The sequence below is a fragment of the Staurois parvus genome, unplaced genomic scaffold, assembly GCF_062004578.1.
Source record: "Staurois parvus isolate SC_StPar_1 unplaced genomic scaffold, SC_StPar_1.0 ptg001510l, whole genome shotgun sequence".
NCBI lineage: Eukaryota > Metazoa > Chordata > Amphibia > Anura > Ranidae > Staurois > Staurois parvus.
In genome coordinates, this window is record NW_028319306.1 from 460,577 (window position 1) to 482,484 (window position 21,908).

At 42.5% G+C, this 21,908-nt stretch overlaps 1 protein-coding gene across 3 annotated transcripts in view; it reads left to right on the top strand.

The window, feature by feature from the left end:
- The window catches only part of RETREG3 (reticulophagy regulator family member 3), a 213,646-nt gene that overhangs the window by 134,928 nt on the left and 56,810 nt on the right, over positions 1 to 21,908 (top strand). For 2 of the 3 annotated variants that reach the window (XM_089662649.1, XM_089662650.1), the window contains exon 8: positions 11,138 to 11,208. In XM_089662649.1, the coding sequence (XP_089518775.1) occupies positions 11,138 to 11,208 (71 nt within the window). Of the gene's footprint in view, positions 1 to 11,137; positions 11,209 to 20,531; positions 20,913 to 21,908 lie in introns of those variants that run through there. The other variant, XM_089662651.1, reaches the window with a different exon arrangement.

Consider the following 21,908-nt stretch of genomic DNA (forward strand, 5'->3'; position numbering starts at 1 on the left):
TTTTCATTCTTCTTTTCATTCTTCTTCTTTTCATTCTTCTTTTCATTCTTCTTCTTCTTTTCATTCTTCTTCTTCTTCTTTTCATTCTTCTTTTCATTCTTCTCATTCTTCTTTTCATTCTTCTCATTCTTCTTTTCATTCTTCTTTTCATTCTTCTTCTTTTCATTCTTTTCATTCTTCTCATTCTTCTTTTCTTCTTCATGAAAAGAAGAATGAGAAGAAGAATGAAAAGAAGAATGAAAAGAAGAAGAAGAATGAAAAGAAGAATGAGAAGAAGAATGAGAAGAAGAAGAATGAAAAGAAGAATAAGAATGAAAAGAAGAAGAAGAAGAATGAAAAGAAGAAGAATCTTTTCATTCTTCTCATTCTTCTTTTCATTCTTCTTTTCATTCTTCTTCTTCTTTTCATTCTTCTTCTTCTTTTCATTCTTCTTCTTTTTTTCATTCTTCTTTTCATTCTTCTTCTTCTTCTTTTCATCTTTTCATTCTTCTCATTCTTCTTTTCATTCTTCTTTTCATTCTTCTTCTCATTCTTCTTTTTATTCTTCTTCTTTTTATTCTTCTCATTCTTCTTTATGAAAAGAAGAATGAAAAGAAGAAGAATGAAAAGAATGAAGAAAAGAATGAAAAGAATGAAAAGAAGAATGAAAAGAAAAAGAAGAAGAATGAAAAGAAGAAGAGGAAGAATCTTTTCATTCTTCTTATTCTTCTTTTCATTCTTCTTTTCATTCTTCTTCTTCTTTTCATTCTTCTTTTCATTCTTCTTCTTCTTTTCATTCTTCTTCTTTTCATTCTTCTCATTCTTTTCATTCTTCTTCTTCTTTTCATTCTTCTTCTTTTTCTTTTCATTCTTCTTCTTTTTCTTTTCATTCTTCTTCTTCTTCTTTTCATTCTTCTTCTTTTCATTCTTTTCATTCTTCTTCTTCTTTTCATTCTTCTTTTTCCTTCTTCTTTTCATTCTTCTTTTCCTTCTTCTTTTCATTCTTCTCATTCTTCTTTTCATTCTTCTTTTCCTTCTTCTTCTCATTCTTCTTTTCATTCCTCTTCTTCTTTTCATTCTTATTTTCATTCTTATTTTCATTCTTCTCATTCTTCTTTTCATTCTTCTCATTCTTCTTTTCATTCTTCTTCTTTTCATTCTTTTCATTCTTCTTCTTCTTTTCATTCTTCTTTTCCTTCTTCTTTTCATTCTTCTTTTCCTTCTTCTTTTCATTCTTCTTTTCATTCTTCTTTTCATTCTTCTTTTCATTCTTCTTCTTCTTCTTTTCATTCTTCTTTTCATTCTTCTCATTCTTCTTCTTCTTCTTCATGAGAAGAAGAATGAAAAGAAGAATGAAAAGAAGAAGAATGAGAAGAAGAATGAGAAGAATGAAAAGAAGAAGAAGAAGAATGAGAAGAAGAATGAAAAGAAGAAGAAGAATCTTTTCATTCTTCTCATTCTTCTTTTCATTCTTCTTTTCATTCTTCTTCTTCTTCTTTTCATTCTTCTTCTGAGGATGAGGATGAAGAAGAAGAAGAAGAAGTAGGATGAAAATAAGAAGAATTCCAAGCCGGCAAAAAGTGTATCTGCAGAGCTCCTCTATTTCTGACAGTTCTCTGACATTCACATTTACAGCGGTTGAAACATTGTATCTATTTGTTTCCATTTATGGAAACATAAATGGAAACAAATAGATACAATGTTTCAACCGCTGTAAATGTGAATGTCAGAGAACTGTCAGAAATAGCGGAGCTCTGCAGATACACTTTTTGCCGGCTTGGAATTCTTCTTATTTTCATCCTACTTCTTCTTCTTCTTCTTCATCCTCATCCTCATCCTCTTCTTCTTCTGAGGATGAGGATGAAGAAGAAGAAGAAGTAGGATGAAAATAAGAAGAATTCCAAGCCGGCAAAAAGTGTATCTGCAGAGCTCCGCTAAGTGTATCTGCAGAGCTCCGCTATTTCTGACAGTTCTCTGACATTCACATTTACAGCGGTTGAAACATTGTATCTATTTGTTTCCATTTAGTGTCATTTCTTCAGTGTTGTCACATGAAAAGATATAATAAAATATTTACAAAAATGTGAGGGGTGTACTCACTTCTGTGAGATACTGTACATAAAGTAACAAAGCTGTCCAATGCATATAAAATACCTGCTATAACAGTGCTCAAAACAGTTGTAACAAGTATACATAGGGCCACCATTAAAAGTCATGGGGCTCTTTCCAACCTAACAGGACCACAACCCTCTACATCTTACATATTGTACGAGAAATTAATACAGTGAGTGATTGACAGTACCGCAACTGCACCACATCCCTTTAAACATAGAGCGAGAACCAGTGGAAATGTGATTTTTTTTTTTAAGGTGCAAATATACAGACTCCAAAGTATAAAATCAATAGTTTATTTGAATATTAAAAAATGTTTGATTATCAAAATCCAGTACATTCACCTCATGATCATATGTAATATATTTGGTGTAGCGTGGTGCAGATGTATATTCCTAACATGTTTTGCCCAATCCGGGCTTCTTCAGGGGTAAAGAGGAAAGCCACTAGTAATCTAGAATCATATCAAAGATACAAATTATCAGTAAAATGTATAAATTAAATACATTCCATATGTTTACAAGTAATATCTTTATCCCGAACATTTGCCCTCTTATGCTCACCCTTCAGTTTGACACAGATTTAAGCTGACAAAACAATGGATTTCAGGATGAAATCAAGACTTAGGCTTCCATGTGATCACAGAGGGTATGAAAGGACCAGACTACAAATGAAACATATAAAAAAAATCACTATCTGAACTAAAATTTAATATGGGGATTGCTCACAGATATATAAATCTTCTTTTATGAGTACTTACAAGGTATAGTGCTAAATACAGCCACACGGGCTCCAAGATACCATTTTTGGTGTCAATTTCAACTTCCCAGACACTAAAGAAAATAATAATGGAACAACATGATAATTATATCGTAGAGTAATAAAAAAAATTACATTAACATACGTAGAGCCAATAGTAAATACATCATCACCAACAGATATTCGCCATCACCATAAGGGAGGCATATAGGTGCAGCTCCATGTAAATCAATAGCAAACTATGCCGAAAGCAAAAGAATTACTGCTGTGTTACGTGCTGTACAAACATAGGAATGACCTGTCCAATAATTAAGGCTCCATCACTCATCTTACCACTGGATGTGTCTGTTGTAGAAACTAGCTGCCCATGTGGCACCAGCAAAATGTCGGCCAGAGATGTCTGCCTTTTATACCGCTCACCTGGCTGGCGTGCAACATCATCGGCCGGGGACAGACACCCAGCGTGTCACTGCGCATGTGCAGGGACCCAAAGAAAAACCCTTCCACTCAGGCTCAGTGAATCCCAGTGAAATGAGGCTCCAGGATGCTGATGCAGGACACAGCACCAGCCTGAGTCAGGAAGCCAAGGGCAGCTCACATGGTAGAGACTATTGAACAGCCAGCTGGAAAAAGATAAAATAGCTCACAAATTGTGCCAAGCAAACCTTAAGGGAGCAAAAAACCTAGGGAAACCCGAAGGCAGTTGGCACAAATACTTTGATGTAGCTAGAGAAAAACTATTTTTCTTCTGCATGTGCCCTGGGCGTCCGTGTGGTCACATATACAGATGCCAAATGGTTAATCATCTACATTACAAAAATGCTGTAATTATAAAAAAGAAATATAAAAATAAAAAGGTGGCAAGAAGGTCAACATTCTAAATTTACTAAAGATTTTTTTTAAACAAAACAGACAGTCTATTTGTACTAAAATAAAATACAATGTAAAATTGTATTAATAGTTTTCAAATTTGCATTGGGGTAGTTCAATGGCAAATACTGCGGGTATTATGGTTGGTAGAGATGACTATCCACTTAAGGGTTATTTTCCCTTAAGTGATCATCTTTGCTTGGCACAACTTGTGAGCGATTTCACCTTTTCCAGCTGGTGGTATCTGTTCAATAGACTCTTATTATGTGAGCTGCCCTTGGCTTCCTGACCCATGGTGGCGCTGTGTCTTGCAATCGGCATCCTGGTGCCTCATTTCATTGGGATTCACTGAGCCTAAGCGGAAGGGTCTTTCTTTGGGTCCCCGTGCATGTGCAGTGACCTGTTGGGTGTCCACGCCTGGCCGATGACATCACACACCGGGCAGGTGGGGGCTATAAAAGGCCAACATCTCTGGTCGCCATCTTGCCGGTGCCACGTGGGCAGCTTGTTTCTACAAAATTAGAACTGCACCTATATGCCTCCCTTATGGTGATGGCTAATGTCTATTGGTGATTATGTATTTACTATTGGCTCTACGTATGTTAAAGCAATTTTCTTTATCGTACATCACGGGACACAGAGCAGGCCATAATAATGGCTATGTGGGTTATATGCCACCAATAGGTGAATGGACACTGGCCGATCAATCAAACAGGAAGTCCTCCCCCATATAACCCCTCCTACACAGTAGGTACTCAGTTTTTTTGCCAGTGTCTGTAAGATGGATGTTCACTGAACATGTGCTGCCTGTGCTCTGTGAAGCATACTGGGAGGTCTGGAACGATTCTACTGAGAGTCAAGGGCCCCAATCAGATCCTTTCGAAAAGCTTTTAGCCAAGATGAGCCTTGCTGTACCCGAGCCTTGCTGGATAAGGAGAAGAATCCCCGTGGTTTTGCCTTTAATGCGGTTTTGCGGCTCTGGACCCTGCATTTTCGGAACCCTGTGCAGTTTGGTCTGACCAATTCGCTTCCAGTCTTATTCTATATGGGTCCAAGGCAGTGGCCCACATTTAAAAAGGGGGACCAAGTGCTTTAAGGTCTTTAGGACAAGGTCCGCCTTGATGGCTGAAGGTTAGTCTAAACCAGGAGTGGGCAACTGTGGCCCTCCAGCTGTTGGTGAACTACAAGTCCCATCATGCCTCTGCCTTTAGGAGCCATGCTTGTAACTGTCAGTTTTGTAATGCCTCATGGGACGTGTAGTTCTACAACAGCTGGAGGGCCACAGTTGCCCACCACTGGTCTAAACGTTCAGAGGCCTATGGCGGGATTGTTCCATATATATATATATATATATATATATATATATATATATATACACCCATATATATATACCCTGTTCCAAATTATTATGCAAATTATATTTTTCTCATTTACCTAAATAATTGATGTAAATAACAGTCAGCATAATTCTCATGTTATCAACTATTAGGAGTACAATTCAAATTTTATTGAACAAACCTCCTAACGATAACAGTACTTTTTTTTAAACATAAAAAACTTACAATGCACTGTTCCAAATTATTACGCACAGTAAGTTTCAAAACACTCCATAGGTTGTAAAGAACTGAAAATTGTCATTTGTTGTGTTTGCAGCATATTTACTGAAATCAAAAGCTATTTCAATCAAACTTTTAACAACATTTTTAAACATTTTAACAGGCCACGTTACATTTTAACATAGGACCCCTTATTTGATAGCAGCTTCACAAGTCTTGCATCCATTGAACTTGTGAGTTTTTGGACAGTTTTTGCTTGAATTTGTTTGCAAGATGTCAGAATAGCCTCCCAGAGCTGCTGTTTGGATGTAAACTGTCTCCCACCTTCATAGATCTTTTGCTTGAGGATGCTCCAAAGGTTCTCAATAGGATTGAGGTCAGGGGAGGATGGAGACCACACCATGACTTTCTCTCCTTTTATGCCCATAGTAGCCATTGATGCAGAGGTATTCTTTGCAGCATGAGATGGTGCATTGTCATACATGAAGATGATTTTATTACGGAAAGCATAGTTCTTCCTTCTGTACCAGGGAAGAAAGTGGTCAGTCATAAACTCCACATACTTTACAGAGGTCATCTTTACACCTTCAGGGACCCTAAAGAGGCCAACTAGCTCCGTTCCCATGATTCCGGCCCGAAACATGACTCCACCACCGCCTTGCTGATGTTGCAGCCTTGTTGGAACAGGGTGGCCGTCCACCAAACATCCACTACTCCAGCCATCTGGACCATCCAGGGTTGCACGGCACTCATCAGTGAATAGGACTGTTTGAAAATTAGTCTTCATGTATTTTTCTGCCCAATGCAGCCATTTCTGCTTGTGAGCATTGGTTAGTGGTGGCCGAATAGAAGGTTTATGCACAGTTGCAAGACTGTGGAGGACTCTACACCTTGATGTCCGTGGGACTCCAGAGGCACCAGCAGCTTCAAATATCTGTTTTCTGCTATGTAATGGTATTTTAGCAGCTGCTCTCTTGATCCAATGCTTGGATCTGGCAGAAATCTTCCTCAATGTGCCTTTATCTGCACGAACCCGTCTGTGCTCTGAATCAGCCACAAATCTCTTAATAGTGTGATGATCACACTTACGTTTTCGTGAAATATCTAATGTTTTCATACCTCGTCCAAGGCATTGAACTATTTCACTCTTTTCGGCAGCAGAGAGATCCTTTTTCTTCCCCATATTGCTTGAAAATGGTGCTCTGCTTAATAATGTGGAACACCCTCCTTTAGTAGTTTTTCCTTAAATTGGGCTCACCTGTCAATCTAAATATCACAGGTTTTCGAGATTGTTTTCAGTGATCAAAAGAGTCCTGAGACACAATGCCATCCATGAGTTAAACTGAAAAACAAAATATTTAATCTTTGTGACACTCTTAAATACAATTTGCATAATAATTTGGAACAGGGTATATATATATATATATATATATATATATATATATATATATATATATAAAATTAAAGGAACTCTTATTAATCAGAGTATAGCATAAAGTCAGTTAAACTCCTGGGATATTGATGTGCTCAGTAAGTAGCAGAAGGCGTTGTTAACCACTTCAATACCAAGCACTTTAACCTCCTTCCTGCCGAGTCCAATTTTCAGGTTACAGCTCTCTCACATTTTGAATGACAATTGCGCGATCAAGCAACACTGTACCCAAACTAAATTTTTTTTCATTTTGTTCACTCAAAACTAGAGCTTTCTTTTGGTGGTATTTACTCACCACTGGGGTTTTTATTTTTTGCTAAATTAACAAAAAGAGTCCAAACATTTTGAAAAAAATACATGTTTTTCTTTGTTTCTGTTATAAAATTTGCAAATAATTGTTCTTCATGAATTTAGGCCAAGATGTATTCTGCTCCATTTCTTTGGTGAAAATAACCCAAATTTATTTATTATTTAGCCTGTAGCAAAGTTATAGAGCTCACAAACTATGGGATATAGCTAAAATTGATCAATCCTGAAGTACTGACAGCCAATCTAATTTCTTGAGGACCAAAAATGTCAGAACAGTACAGATATGCCCCAAATGACCACTTTTTGCAAAGTAGACAGTCTGACGTATTTCATAAGAGGCATGGCGAGTTTTTTGAAGTCGTAATTTTTTTTGTCATTTTTGGGAAAATGGAGAAATTAAAAAAATTATTTTCACATTTCTTTTTTTTTTACATACTCTTACACCAGCTTATTTCTTCACTTTCCCAATTACAGCAGATTGGCTTCAGATGGAATTCAAGGTGCTTGAAGGCATGTGGCCTGGTATGGTTCGGGGAGGGGGGGGCTCGCTCATCCCCCCACTTTCTTGACTTGAGCTGCATGCTCGGATAAGGGTCTGGTATGGATTTTGGGGGGGACCCCACGCTATTTTTTTTGGCCATGGGGGTTCCCCTCAAAATCTAGGGCTTGGTATGGATGAAGGGGTGACCCCATGCTGTTTTTTTAATTATTATTTTAATTGCCAGCAATTCTTTCTTTTACATTCAGCTGTCAGCAGGAAACCCCACTGACAGCTGAAACATTAACACATGGTTTTCACTACTAAAATACTGCATGACTTGATAAAATAACTCATGCATTATTTTAGTAGCAGTTTTTAGTGAATTCAAATGTTTGTTTTTTTTAAATGCTGTGCAGTATCCTATCACATACTCAAATGCTGAAATGTACCGCTTAATGAATTGTGCCCACTGTCCTCCACATAATGTTTATTGTACTGTAGGGTTCAAGAATGAAAGATTATAGGCATAGAAGGAGAATTTGAAAAGAAATGGACTGTTTCCTCTGTGTACCTGGCCATTCTTACTCTATATAATCTACTGTTTTCATTGAGGGCATTCTGTCCTTTAAGAATTCAGTTGCTTGGAGACTTTTGAATCATTCTTTGCTCTGGCAAGTCCAACCTTGCTGCTGGCTGGCCATTTTGTCAGTTGCCTAGGCTATGATGTCTGGGCTGGATAAATCAATAGTGAGCGTTATCCTAATATGGATAATACTATTCTTTCTGTAAGATTACAGCTCTTGCCTTTGGCCCTGCTATTCTGCAAAGATGACATGGAGAACCTACTCTGTCTTCACTTTGAAGGTTCACCTCCACCCCTGGAGGTGGGTGGACAGCCGACATTTTCTCCAGATTAGAAAAGAGTTGTCTTGGCCTATGCAGATATAGGGGTGTACCAAGAACTAGGTTGCAGGATGACAAACAGAAACAAGTTCTTCAATGGGATTCCTTATCACACTAGATGAGAACTACGGTACTTCACGTGGCATATTGCAGGGTATGAGGGAAGTGATCTTGAAAAAGGGGTACCCAACCTAGAGGTTGGGCAGCACAGTGGCTAAATGGTTAGCACTTCCTCCTGGCATTACTAAGGTTGTTGGTTTGAATCCACACCACGGCACCACCTGCCTAGAGTTTACATGTTCTCCCTGTATCTGCGTGGGTTTCTTCCGGGCACTCCGGTTTCCTTCCACAATCCAAAGACATGCTGCTAGGTGAATTGTCTCCTGTCTAATTTGGCGCTAGTATGTGTATGTATGAATGTAAGGTAGGGGACCTTAGTTTGTACACCCCTTGAGAGTTAGGGACCTCTGTGAATGTACAATATATATGTAAAGCGCTGCGCAAATTGACTGCACTATATAGGTACCTGTAATATAGAATAATAAATAATAGAGGTTAGAAAATGCCCAACTAGAGAATATCAGCAAATAAGAGATGCTGGGAGATCTCTGGGCAAAAGTATGTAGAGCAGCCATGTAACTGAAGAAGTTTGGTGAAAGAGGAAGACAAGTGTCAGGGCACCTATATACTGTATGTGGAGAGAGAAACAATAAAGGGAGCAGTGAGAACAGAGGCAATGCTTCCTTTACAAGTATGAAGCTAGCTAATAGAGTTGACCAGAAGGAGAATGTGAATACAAATGATGTAAGGATTAGACCCAGGTAACCTGGACAGTACAAAGTTAAGGCAGAAGCTCATCAAGGATGTGGGATCAACCAAAAAGAATTGTGAACCACAAAATTTGAGCATATGGTACAAGGAATTCAGGAGCCTTTTAGGAAAAGGTCTTGAAGGCACCCTGGGACAAAAATGTTCAGGGTGTGTTAAAAGGCATAGTTCAATTACAAAAAAACTTCCTATGCTGATAAGGGATGTCTGAAGATAAAACAAGCTGTGCAGCTTTGAACATAGTTTAATAATGCCTGTGCAATATGTGTAAGCCATTTACATACCTCATGAAGTCTGACTGGAAAACTCCTAGTGCGTTGCTAAGAGATGTTTAGCTCAAAATGCTGAGCTCAGAGCTACCTAATTGAGTGACAGCTCCTGAGTGAAGACCACTGTGACAGATATGAGCAGGTTGGCCTTCTGGAAGCTCACATTACAGATCTAGAGGAGCAAATCGCAAAACTGAGTGGAACCAAAAATAACTCTTTTTTGCTCACTGAGCAGATGGTTAAAGTGGTTGTAAAGGCTTAAGGGTTTTTCTTTACCTTCATGCATTCTATGGGGTAGGTAAAAAAACATTCTTTGTGCAGCAGCCTCCCCAAGCCCCCTTTCTCGATCCAGCGATGTGCACTGGAGTCTTGGCTATCTCGGGACTCCCTCTCCTCATTGACTGAGACATTGGCTCCCACTGCTGTCACTCAGAGCAAGTGAGCCAATGAGAAGGGGCGGGGCTGAGCTTCAGCTCCATGTGTGAATGACACAGAGCAGTGGGTGCCGCCTAACTCACATTCATTCATGCACATACCAGGGCCAATTTAGACCGGAAACAATTAACCTACCAGTATGTTTTTGCAGTGGGGGAGGAAACCAGAGTACCCAGAAGAAACCCACACAGGCACAGGGAACATGCAAACTCTAGGCAGGTAGTGCTGTGTTTGGGATTTGTACCGATGACCCTAGTACTCCCAAGTGCTAACTTATCCACCTGCCTTTATATTCTCCAGAATATTGCCAGCGCCATTTAAAGAACAGGAAAGGCAGGGAGAGCTTATAGAACTGAATGCACTTGGTGTAAGAGGGACGGGGATTTGAGTTTCTAGAGCATTTGGCTGACTTTTCATTGGCGTACAACCTACTTGCTAAAGATGGTTTCCACCTAAGCCTGAAGGTGCTCATTGGATTTTGGGAGAAGTAGCAGAATGCGTTTTGGCGTTGAAACCCATGTATTCCCATGACGTGTAAGAAATATCTCAGTAAGGTGACACCTTTTGTGAAAAGAAAAAGAAATTATTCAATTTCCAAAACCTTGTGTCAGAAAATAAGATCTTTCAAAGACTCAACATGCCTCTCAGCAAATACCTTGGGGTGTCTGTTTTCCAAAAATGAATTATTTGGTGGGGTGTTTATACTGTCCTACCATTTTAGGGCCTCTGAAATTGTGAAAGGTAGTCAGGAAAATAAATGCGTAAATGAACTCCCCTTAAAAGCCTGAAGGTGCTCATTGGAATTTTTTTTTACAATGTATCTTTTTTTCCATCCAGAAGAGAAAGAAAACACATGGGTGGGCTGCACAGTGACTGACCACTGTGATAGCCAATTGGAGGCTATCACAACAACCAGGTGATCAAAAATCTGGAGTCCCAGGTCTCAATCGTTAGATGCAGGGCTCTCGGATGGGAACGCGCTGAAGCCACACATTCCCAGCACAAAGACAAGTACGCATTTATGCAGCCTCACGGATAAAGTACCCTTGAGGCCGCATATCTGCTCACTGTTGGCAGGAAGGAGGTTAATACCTATTTGTACTAAGGTGTATTATGTAGTACTGGGAGTTAGAAGTGATCTGCAGTATGAATGAAGTTACATTTTTGATCAAGTAATAGTAACTTTTTATCTCCCTGTGATTAGTGCATGGTCGTGCTCTTCCTCCCAGTGATGAAAGCGATAGTGAAGAAGAGCTCGCTGCATTTTGTCCTACGGTAAGTTCACAGCCTACATGAAATGACATTTACCTCAGAATAATTTGGTCCAGTCCCAAATACTATTTAAAGAAGCACAGCCATGCAAATCAAATTGCAAGGTAAAAACATTTTTAGAATATAGTATATAGAAGGGAAAGTTCATAACCACAACCATTTATGATTGCTTTCATATCAAAAGATTGGTGTGCTTACTTGCTCTAAGGACCATTTTCATTGTTTGTGTCAGAGCTGGTTCTCTCCCCATACAAGTCTACGGTATGACATACAAAAGAAGCAATTTTTATTTATCTGTAAATTTCATACCTTGGAATACAGTACAGGATACAGGCTAAATATTCATAAACCCTAGGTTATAGACTGATACCTTTTGGTACCAAAAGCGCTTTATTGAAAAATAAGGCACGATTTGACAGAGTAGGTATTGTACAAAACAACGAAAAGTGTGTCAAGAAAGTAAATGTGATCGTTGACCAACGCAGGAGTCTGCAAGATACTAAAAAATCAGTGCCATCTGAGACAATTATCCAAAACATGGTATTCATGTGACCAGAGTAGCTTGTAGGCATGATAATCATCTGTATACACCCTGAGGGGAATCGTGTAACCTAGTCTTGAGGATACCTTGCCTAGCCCTCGGCGTGTTAAACAAAAATTTATAAAAAGAAGAAAATGCAACTTTAAAAGCTGGATGATGAGGGCCTCAAATGTCTGCTCAAAAAGTGGCCATTCATTACCAAATTATATTGTGAGTGAAGGATCCCCTTTCCAGCAGACGAAAAGGAGATTAGAAAAGAACAGGGGAGGAGTCAGGAAAGAGAAAAGAGGAAGAAGGAAGAGGGGGAAAAAAGGAGGGGGGGTTTCTCCACAAGGGAGTATTGGACTCTTTCCCATCCCAAGTGCGGGGAGGCACTACTGTACTGGTCAAAGGTGGGTCAATTGTGTAGCAAAGTGGGATACCAGTTGATAATCATGCCAGGGTTGCCATACTGCAAGGATCTTATCATGTTTGTCCGACGTTAGTTTTTCATTGATGAAAAAAACATGAATTCTAGATTTAACTTCTTCAAATTGAAGAGAGTCCGTCCAGGAGGAGGGAATGTTCACTTGTAACAGTCAGCTAAGGTTCAGTGAAAACAAAACGGGAGATGAAAAACAATAATGTTATGACAGTAAACATTAGACAGTGCTATCCTCAAGCTCACAAAGTGATGGTCATCTGGTTCCTACTGGTTTGAAGGACTGAGAATGTAGTTGAGGCAAGGCCTGAGATCTCTTTTCCCAAGTTATCTTCCAGGATAGCACACGAGACATAGAGCTTCTCCCACGGGACAGGAAACGCGTTACCCCACAGAGAATAAAAGGGGGTCCTCCAGGCTCCATCCTCCGTTATTAGTGTTTCCTCTAGATGGGGGTAACATGTTTCCTGGAACCATGTGGGAAAAGTTCTCTCCCCAGGGCTGGTTGGAAGCTCGGTTGGGGGGGGGGGGGGGTTTCTTGGGATTCCTCTACTATCCCAGCAGCACTCTCCTCTAGTGGGGTTGAAGATTAGGCTGAAGCAGTCTAACCCTTCCCAGGGCCGGAAAGGTGATGGCATACCTTTGACCAATAGTCCCCTGTGGAGGAGGATGGGTGTAGGACGGACTGTCTGCGGCCTTACCTAATGTTTGGAGACCGCATCTTGGATTCGGTGGTTCCTGTGGGGTTTGCTGTGTCGGTTTCGGGTGCGACCAGCTCACTGCATTGTTATGTGTGAGTCTGTTAATCTCCTGAATTCAGACACTTCACCATCATTCGCAGGGTGTGTTGTCTAGTCAGGCGGTGCGCCAGGATGCAACTCCCATAGAGAGCCATTGATCTCTGTCTCGCTCCTGCCCAGGCTTCCTCCTCATGCGGTGGGGGGACGGAGCCTCTGCGTTCCACGCTGGCTCTGGAAACTGCAGTGGCATCACATCCACAAGCAGGTGACGTAATCCCCGAGCGCAGGGGACGCCGGTGTGACGGGAGTGACGTTTGGGGGTGGGGGAACCCCTGTATCAGCTTCCCAAATCTCTCTTATGTGTAAAGGCACCCTTTGCCTGGTAGGGGTGCATGTTGCTCTGTCCGGATATTGTGTAGATATGTTTAGGTTGGGTGTGGGGGTTGTTCATTGTTCTCTGTCATGCTGCTGCATCCCATTGTTCTAGCAAACTTATGGGAGGCATGTGTTCCCCTACTGTCTACTGCCATGTGGTGTATCCCTTTGTTCTATTATGTTTCTTGGTTTGGTGGTGGGTGTTTCTGGCAGCCCTTCCCTCCTGATGGGAGGGCCTGTGATGTGTTTCGGGTTCCTGGTTATATTTCCCCACCCTGTGTATATATCTTGTGTTTTTGTTAAAATAAAGCAGTTGACTTCCTTTCTTAAGAGAGTCTGGTGCTGTCTTATTTCCTGCATGATCAGCGGTGGTGTCCGTGGATTTGTGTTCGGACAGGGAAGCTGGAGTCTAACGGAAATACCCAAGTGCGGTCTGGGTCCGGTTCTGTTACAGCCGGTTCCAATCCCCATTTAAGGCGCAGGGTGGACTGTGCGGGCCGCTAGTGAGGCCGTCTTCTACGGCTACAGCAGAGGCTGCAATGGAGAGACCTGTGACTTTGGATCCTCCCGCAGCTGCAATTTTGGTGGTTGATTCCAGGCAAGCAAGCACCAGCTTCTCACAGGTAAAAGCAATGGGGAGGGGGCCACAAGATGTATGCCTGTGTAGGTTGTTGTCCTGTCACATACAGCTCTCTGGGTGGTTGGCTGTTTCTGACAAAGCCCCTTTCCTCCTTTTTGCTAGAGCATAGGGTGTGTTGTCTGTTAAGATCTTTGGGGGCTTGGGGTCCTTTTTTCTTTTCTGCTGTTATTTTGCAGACTAAAGCTCAGGATAAAGGTCCGGACCCTGGCCCCAAGAGTAGAAAATGTGCAGTTTCTGCAGCCAAATTGGGATCTACTTGGAGCAAGCCCTTGTGCCAGTCCCGTGTAATAATCTTGTCAAGGAGGACTCCAGCTCAGCTTGTGTCAAATTGCTGGCATCAGTAAAGAATGAGTTGGTAACCACAATCAGTTCCTTCAAGACTCTGTTGGAGAATTTGAAAAATCCTGCCTTACCTCCCCCTTCCTTAGAGGAAGGTGGCCGTTCCACAGCCAAGACCCATATGCCCGTTTAATTTCAGGCGGGAGGTCCTAGATAGACCTTTGGAGGTGAACTCATCATCCTGTGAAAGCGAGGATAGGGGAAGTTGTTCAGAGGAAGAGGAGGGAGAGATCTTGGGTCCTAGGTCATCGAGATACAAGCTCTCTGGAGGAAGTAGATAACTTGCTGAAAGCCATTTACGAAACGTTAGAAATAGAAGAACACAGGGTCCAGCTCTCCAGACATGACTTAATATACGAGGGTCTTCAAGGTAAAAAGCGTTGCGTTTTTCCTGTCCATAAATCCCTGAACGAGGGTATTAAATTGGAATGGAAAGAACCAGAATGTAAGCCTTTTTTCTCCAACAGTCTCAAAAGAAGGTTCCTCTTTGAGGATGGGATTGAGCATCCCTGGAATAAGGAGCCTAAATTAGATGCTCCCTTATCTAAAGTTTCTAAAAAGTCTGACCTTGTGTTCGAGGACATGGGAGTCCTGAGCGTCACTGTGGACAAGAAGGGGGAAGTCTTCCTCAGAAGGGCTTGGGATTCTACCATTAATAGTCTCAAACCAGCCCTTGCTTCTACCTGTGTAGCCAGAAATTTGAACTTCTGGCTGTCTCATCTGAAGTCTCACCTGAGTGGGGGAACATCCAGAGAAGAGATTTTAAAATCTTTCCCTATGCTCTTTAAAGCTGTTTGGTTTCTCTCAGACTCTTCTGCAGAAAAAATAAGAATGCCAGCTAGATCATCAGCTCTAGTTAATTCCGCTAGGAGATCACTTTGGCTTAAAACGTGGTCCAGTGATTCTGCCTCCAAGGCTTGATTGTGTGCGCTGCCCTTTACGGGAGATAACCTATTTGGTCCCAGGTTGCAGGAGGCGTTAGAGTGCACGGCTGAAACAAAGAAGGCCTTCCCAGAAAAGAAAAGAATGCCTGGTTTTAGGCTACTTTTTCATGGTCAAAGGCAGCAAACTGAACAAGGTAAAGAGGACAGGCCAAGGAAACATTGGGCAGGCAACAAAGGAAAGGATAAAGAAGGAATCTTCCCTTGCTGCCCTTCTTGGGGATCTTTCATTAGTTTTACAGGTGTTGACATCCAATCCATTTGAACCTTTGACGGAAGCTTCCATTAAACTGCTTACGTGGAAGACAGTTTTTTTGGTGGCCATCACTACGGCTCGTAGAATAAGTGAGCTGCAAGCTCTATCAATCAGAGAATCATTTTTGCTGGTTTTTGATGACAGGATTATTCTGAAAACAGACCCGGGTTTTTTACCGAAGGTAACCACGACTTTTCACAGGTCACAAGACATTGTGCTACTTTCCTTCTGTGCCTCTGCCTCCAATAAAAAGAAAGATAATTTCAGTTTGTTGGATGTAAGGAAATGTCTCTTGCATTATTTAGCTGTATCCAAACAATTCAGAAGGTCTGACGCTCTATTTATCCTCTTTTTCTGGCAAACATCGAGATTTTCATGTCTCTAAGCCAACTGTTGCCAGATGGATCAAGGAAGCCATTTCTTGCTGCTGCCAAACCAAGGGGCTATCAGTTCTTTTCATTAATGCACATTCTACTAGGGCCTTATCCACGTCCTGGGCAGAGAGCTGGTGCTTCCACGGATCAAATTTGCAAGGTGGCTACTTGGTCGAGCTTCTCGACATTCATTACGCACTACCTGGTGGATCTCCTGAATAGTCGGGATCAAATATTTGGGCGTAAGGTCCTCCAGGCGGTGGTCCCACCCTAGGTTGGCAAGTTCTTGCTTATCTCGTGGGCTGTCCTGGAAGACGACATGGGAAAAATGGAGTTAGACTTACCGGTAACTCTATTTCCAGGAGTATTCCAGGACAGCCAGATCCCCGCCTGATGCATTATGCTATGCTATGTTGTGTTATGTTTTTCAGATCTGTCCTTTGGTACTTGTGGTTTACTGAGGATAGAGCCTGGAGGACCGTATTTTATTCTCTGTCCCATGGGAGGAGCTCTGCATCTTGTGGGCTGTCCTCTTTGTGATCCAAGGAAGGTTGAGGGCTCTGAGATGGTTGAAGTTGATGAGTAAGAGAATTCACAGTCAAAGCTCGCAAGGGTGGTTGAGAATGTGGAAAGAGATTGAGATCGGCAAGGCATTTTTTAAGTTCCTCAAGGTTGCTTTCATCTTATTGGGACCCTGTAACAGACCCAGACACCCACAACTGGGTATCTCCATCAAGAAGCTGCTTCTCAGGCTCTGGAACAGGAGACCAGTGACTCTGGCTATTGTTACCCCAAAATCCAGACAACACCAGATTTGAAGTAAACCAGGAGGTAGACTACTTTATTTCAACACAGATACAAGAAATATACACTAAAGGGACAGTCCCCCCACCCTGCATAATGTCACAGGGCGGAGCAATACCGTTCACCTCTTGGAAGATGATTTTGAGCCAATGAAGATCATCTCACAGGCTGACCACCTTCGAAAGCTGAAGCTGCTCTTGATGGTCCCTGTCAGGAATGGACTGGCCAGCAATGGTGGGACTCACCTGCCTTTTGATCTGCAGTACCAGGGCTGGCCAGCGGATGCTCCCAGCAATCAGAGACTCAACTTTGCAGCCAGCTAACACCTGGAACTGATTATGCTGGGGTATTTAAGGGATGGCCAGACCCACAGACTCTGCCTTGGTGTTGTGTTTGTCCTGGGCCCTGTATCCTGTTTCTGTCCTGCATCCTGTTTCTGAACCGCTGCTGACTTCTCCTGCTCTGATCCCGGCTCGCTCCTGACCATCCCTCTGCCTGACCCTCTGTACCACGCTGCTTGCTACCTGTTCTGATCCCTGGCTTGTGACCCTGACCATCCCTCTGCCTGACCCTCTGTACTACGCTGCTTGCTACCTGCTGAACCTGGCCTGTGACCCCGACCAATCTCCGCTTGCTCCCCCTGTACCTACCTGCCCTATTGATATTGACCCGGCCTGCCTGACGACGCTTGCTTGTATGTACTGTTATCTGTGGGTGGTTGGTTTGGTTGCACTGTATTATGTTTAGTATTGCACTGCGTTTATGTTTGTATTGTTAGTGTTAATAAATTATATTGTTTATAACATATCTGAGGTCTGCGTTTCCCTGCGTCAGCCACACACCTCTGGTCACACCTGGGAGCCCTGACAGTCCCAGCCTAACTTTTTGTGCAAAACCTCAGGTGGAAACTACTGGAAAAAATAGTTTTTTTAAATTTATTAGCAGCAAGAGACACAACTTCACACCAGCAGACAGTCCCTTCAGGAGGGAGGGCTGCTGGAGACACCCCCCCCCCCACTAAGCTAATACACATAAACACATACATCCCATAATAGTTTGCTCCCAAGCAAGACAAACAATAGAACAATGGGATGCAGCCACACAACACCAAACAATCCAGAACCCCCACCTATCTCCTAGACATGTCTACACAATATTAGGACAGATCACCCTGTACCCCTAACAGGCACAGGGTGACTTACACGTAAGAGGGATATGGGGAGCTGAGAGAGGGGTCTCTCCACCTCTCCAAAGTGAGCTGGGTTCCATAGGCCCCCCCACCCAAAGTGACTCCCGTCACAGACCCTGTTAGTTTAAGGACAGTTTGAAGGGGAACCCCCATCGGTAACTGATTGAATGGTCCTGTAACACCTGTAGGAGTGGCTTCATGGAACACCTTGTAAGTATGGTGGTCTGAGAAAGATCAGTGAAAATCTGATAAGAATATCCTTCAAAGGAGATCGCCATGGATTCTCTAGCAGCCTGCATAGGTTTTGTAAAAATGAAATTTAAAGTGTTTCTAAACTCACAACAGTAAAATCAGTAAAAGCATGCTTGTTATACTCACTGTGGAACCTAAGAGGTCAATGCTCCACATTGTGTAAAAAGGCTGTTTAATCCCGTCTTTTCTGCTCCTCCTCTTGTTCAGATTTCCATGTCTTATCTCCTGATAAGACAGACTGAACCCGTAGCCATTCTGCACATGCTCAGTTTGGTGTGCATTTCTAGAGAGGTTTTTTTTGGGGGGGAGGGTGCATGTAATCAGCCAATCAGCACTGTACAGACATTCCAGACAGAGTTCAGGGGTTCTGCATCCTCCTAGAGCAGAAAGAAAACTCCTTCTGCAAGCTTTAACCAATGCTTTGCTGGATACTGATAGAAGTCAGAAGACTGCTACAGTATCTACCAGAAGTGAGTACATTTTTGTAAATATTTTATTATATCTTTTCATGTAACAACACTGAAGAAATGACACTTTGCTACAATGTAAAGTAGTGCGTGTACAGCTTGTATAACAGTGTAAATTTGCTGTCCCCTCAAAATAACTCAACACACAGCCATTCATGTCTAAACTGCTGGCAATAAAAGTGAGTACACTCCTAAGTGAAAATGTCCAAATTGGGCCCAATTAGCCATTTTCCCTCTCCGGTGTCATGTGACTCGTTAGTGATACAAGGTCTCAGGTGTGAATGGGGAGCAGGTGTGTTAAATTTGGTGTTATCGCTTTCACACTCTCATACTGGTCACTGGAAGTTCAACATCGCACCTCATGGCAAAAGTCTCTGAGGATCTGAAAAAAAGAATTGTTGCTCTACATAAAGATGGCCTAGGCTATAAGAAGATTGCCAAGACTCTGAAACTAGCTGCAGCACGGGGGCCAAGACCATACATCGGTTTAACAGGATAGGTTCCACTCAGAACAGGCCTCGCCATGGTCGACCAAAGAAGTTGAGTGCACGTGCTCAGCATCTTATCCAGAGGTTGTCTTTAGGAAATAGACATATGAGTGCTGCTAGCATTGCTGCAGAGGTCGAAGGGGTGGGGGGTCAGCCTTTCAGTGCTCAGAACATACTCCGCACACTGCATCAAATTGGTCTGCATGGCTGTCACCCCAGAAAGAAGCCTCTTCTAAAGATGATGCACAAGAAAACAGTTTGCTGCAGACAAGCAGACTAAGGACATGGATTACTGGAACCATGTCCTGTGTTCTGATGAGACCAAGATAAACTTATTTGGTTCAGATGGTGTCAAGCATGTGTAGCAGCAACCAGGTGAGGAGTACAAAGACAAGTGTGTCTTGCTTACAGTCATGCATGGTGGTGGGAGTGTCATGGTCTGGGGCTGCATGAGTGCTGCCTGCACTGGGGAGCTACAGTTCATTGATGGAACCATGAATGCCAACAAGTAATGTGGCATACTGAAGCAGAGCATGATCCCCTTTCTTCGGAGACTGGGCTGCAGGGCAGTATTCCAACATAACGACCCCAAACACACCTCCAAGATGACCACTGCCTTGCTAAAGAAGCTGAGGGTAAAGGTGATGGACTGGCCAAGCATGTCTCCAGACCAAAACCCTATTGAGCATCTGTGGGACACCCTCAAACGGAAGGTGGAGGAGCGCAAGGTCTCTAACATCCACCAACTCCGTGATGTCGTCATGGAGGAGTGGAAGAGGACTCCAGTGGCAACCTGCAAAGCTCTGGTGAATTCCATGCCCAAGAGGGTTAAGGCAGTGCTGGGAAATAAAGGTGGCCACACAAAATATTGACAATTTGGGCTCAATGTGGACATTTTCACTTCAGGGTGTACTCACTTTTATTGCCAGCGGTTTAGACATTAATGGATGTGTGTTGAGTTATTTTGAGAGGACAGCAAATTTACATTGTTATACAAGCTGTACACTCACTACTTTACATTGCAACAAAGTGTTGTCACATGAAAGGATATAATAAAATATTTATAAAAATGTTAGGGGTGTACCTCACTTCTGTGAGATACTGTATATACTGCTGTTAAGAAAAGATATTTAGCAGTTTATATTTATTAAAATAATTGCATTACCATGTTCTGTGTACTGTGGGATGTAGCAAACTTGTTCATCAGAGATGGACGCAGAGTCCCCCTTTTTATTAAAAGTATTAATTTATCCTTTATTCTCCTTCCCCCTCCCTTCCTGAGAGACACAGTGACAGATGTGTGTGTGTTAAAAGTCACTGGCAGCCTGTGTAAACTCGCACCTCCTAACAGAGATAAGGCAGCTTCTCCCAGGAGTTGAAAGAGACTGTAACCTCATAAAACATAACAGCAGAAGTGACAGAATTAAATGAACATTCCTCAGTCAGTTTGTCCCCTATGTTTCATATCATGGATTATGAAGCTGTTGGTTTTAATTCAGAGTCCGCCCGATGATCCCGCCCTAAACAAAGTATTGGCCAGTTACTCAGAGCCACCCCCCTTCCTGGGAACTTTAAAACACAGGCTAGTAGGCCTAGAAAGAAAAGTTGAAGACCTCTCCTATCTTTCCATCGTAACAGCAGGAGATCAATTACCCTTTCGCTCTGCAACTTGGATCTGCTTACCTCAAAGGCTTAAAATGGCAAGTAACTTAACCTTTGAACTTCTCCCTGTTATCTCTTTGCTGTGCTGTTTTCTATGTATATATATATATCTTCGTTACATCTTCTTTGTAAATATTTTATTGCACCTGTTTGACTCTTTTAGTAATAAATCTTTCTTTCTGAAAGTGATAAACTGTTTCTAAGCGCTTACTTGCAATTCACAAATTCCTGCCTTTTGAAGAGACGCTACTATGTTTGTTTAATCCTCTGCCCAATTGGCCTGCGGTGACCGTATTGGACAGACGACTTTCCAACCATCACAGTGTATATTTGATAAGGAGAGTTTCCCCTTTCTCTGTATAAAAAGGGGTGGTGGCAGTGTAAGGGTTAGTGACATAATTAACCTGACCCAGTAACAAGTGCATCCAGGCTGCAGACACAGATTGAAATCCATTAGCTGGAAAATCGCTGCTCCTTTGGTCACGAGTGTGGTGAGAAGGTCTGGGGTCTGACGCTGCAAACGTGACATATTGGTGGTCGCGGTCGTGAGATTGTCGCATGTTGGTGGCGGCGATCTTGCGTCCGTGACATGGGAGGCCAGATATACTGAATGCAGGGTCCTAGGTTTAGTAACACTTTAAGGATTATGTCCCAGGGAGGACCGTCGGGTTGTCAGTGGGGCAGGGCCCTGTGTTAATTTCCAGGCGTTCCACAGGAACATCAGGGATTTGTTCTTGTAGCAGGGAAAAGACAGAGCCTTTGAGATCAGTGACTATCTCTGGTAGGCCCCATATGCAGATGTTGCTCTGGCAGGCCTGCTTTTCCACGTCTTCCAATTGGTTTTGGAGCAAGTGTAGCCTGGAGTTGTTTGATGTCATTCTAATGCCCATCAAGCACCATGGTGGTATCATCCATCCTATGCCCCAGCAGTGAAGCCCGTTCCCACACATCTTTAATCTCCTTCAGGAGCTCAAGATGGAAATTGCAAGGAGCTGTCTGCCGATCCCTCTGAGTCTCCCAGGGACTGCTGCATGATCTCGTCCACTGGGGGAGCCAATGCTATCTTGGCTGGAGGCCACCGCTGTGACTTTGGGTCTGAGTAATGCCAGCTTTTGGGCCTGTTCATCGGACCCATGGCACCGGGATGACAGCCGGGGCATTCTGAGAGTTAGTGATGCAGTCAGTGAGGCAATTAATGACCGGTAGCTGCAGCC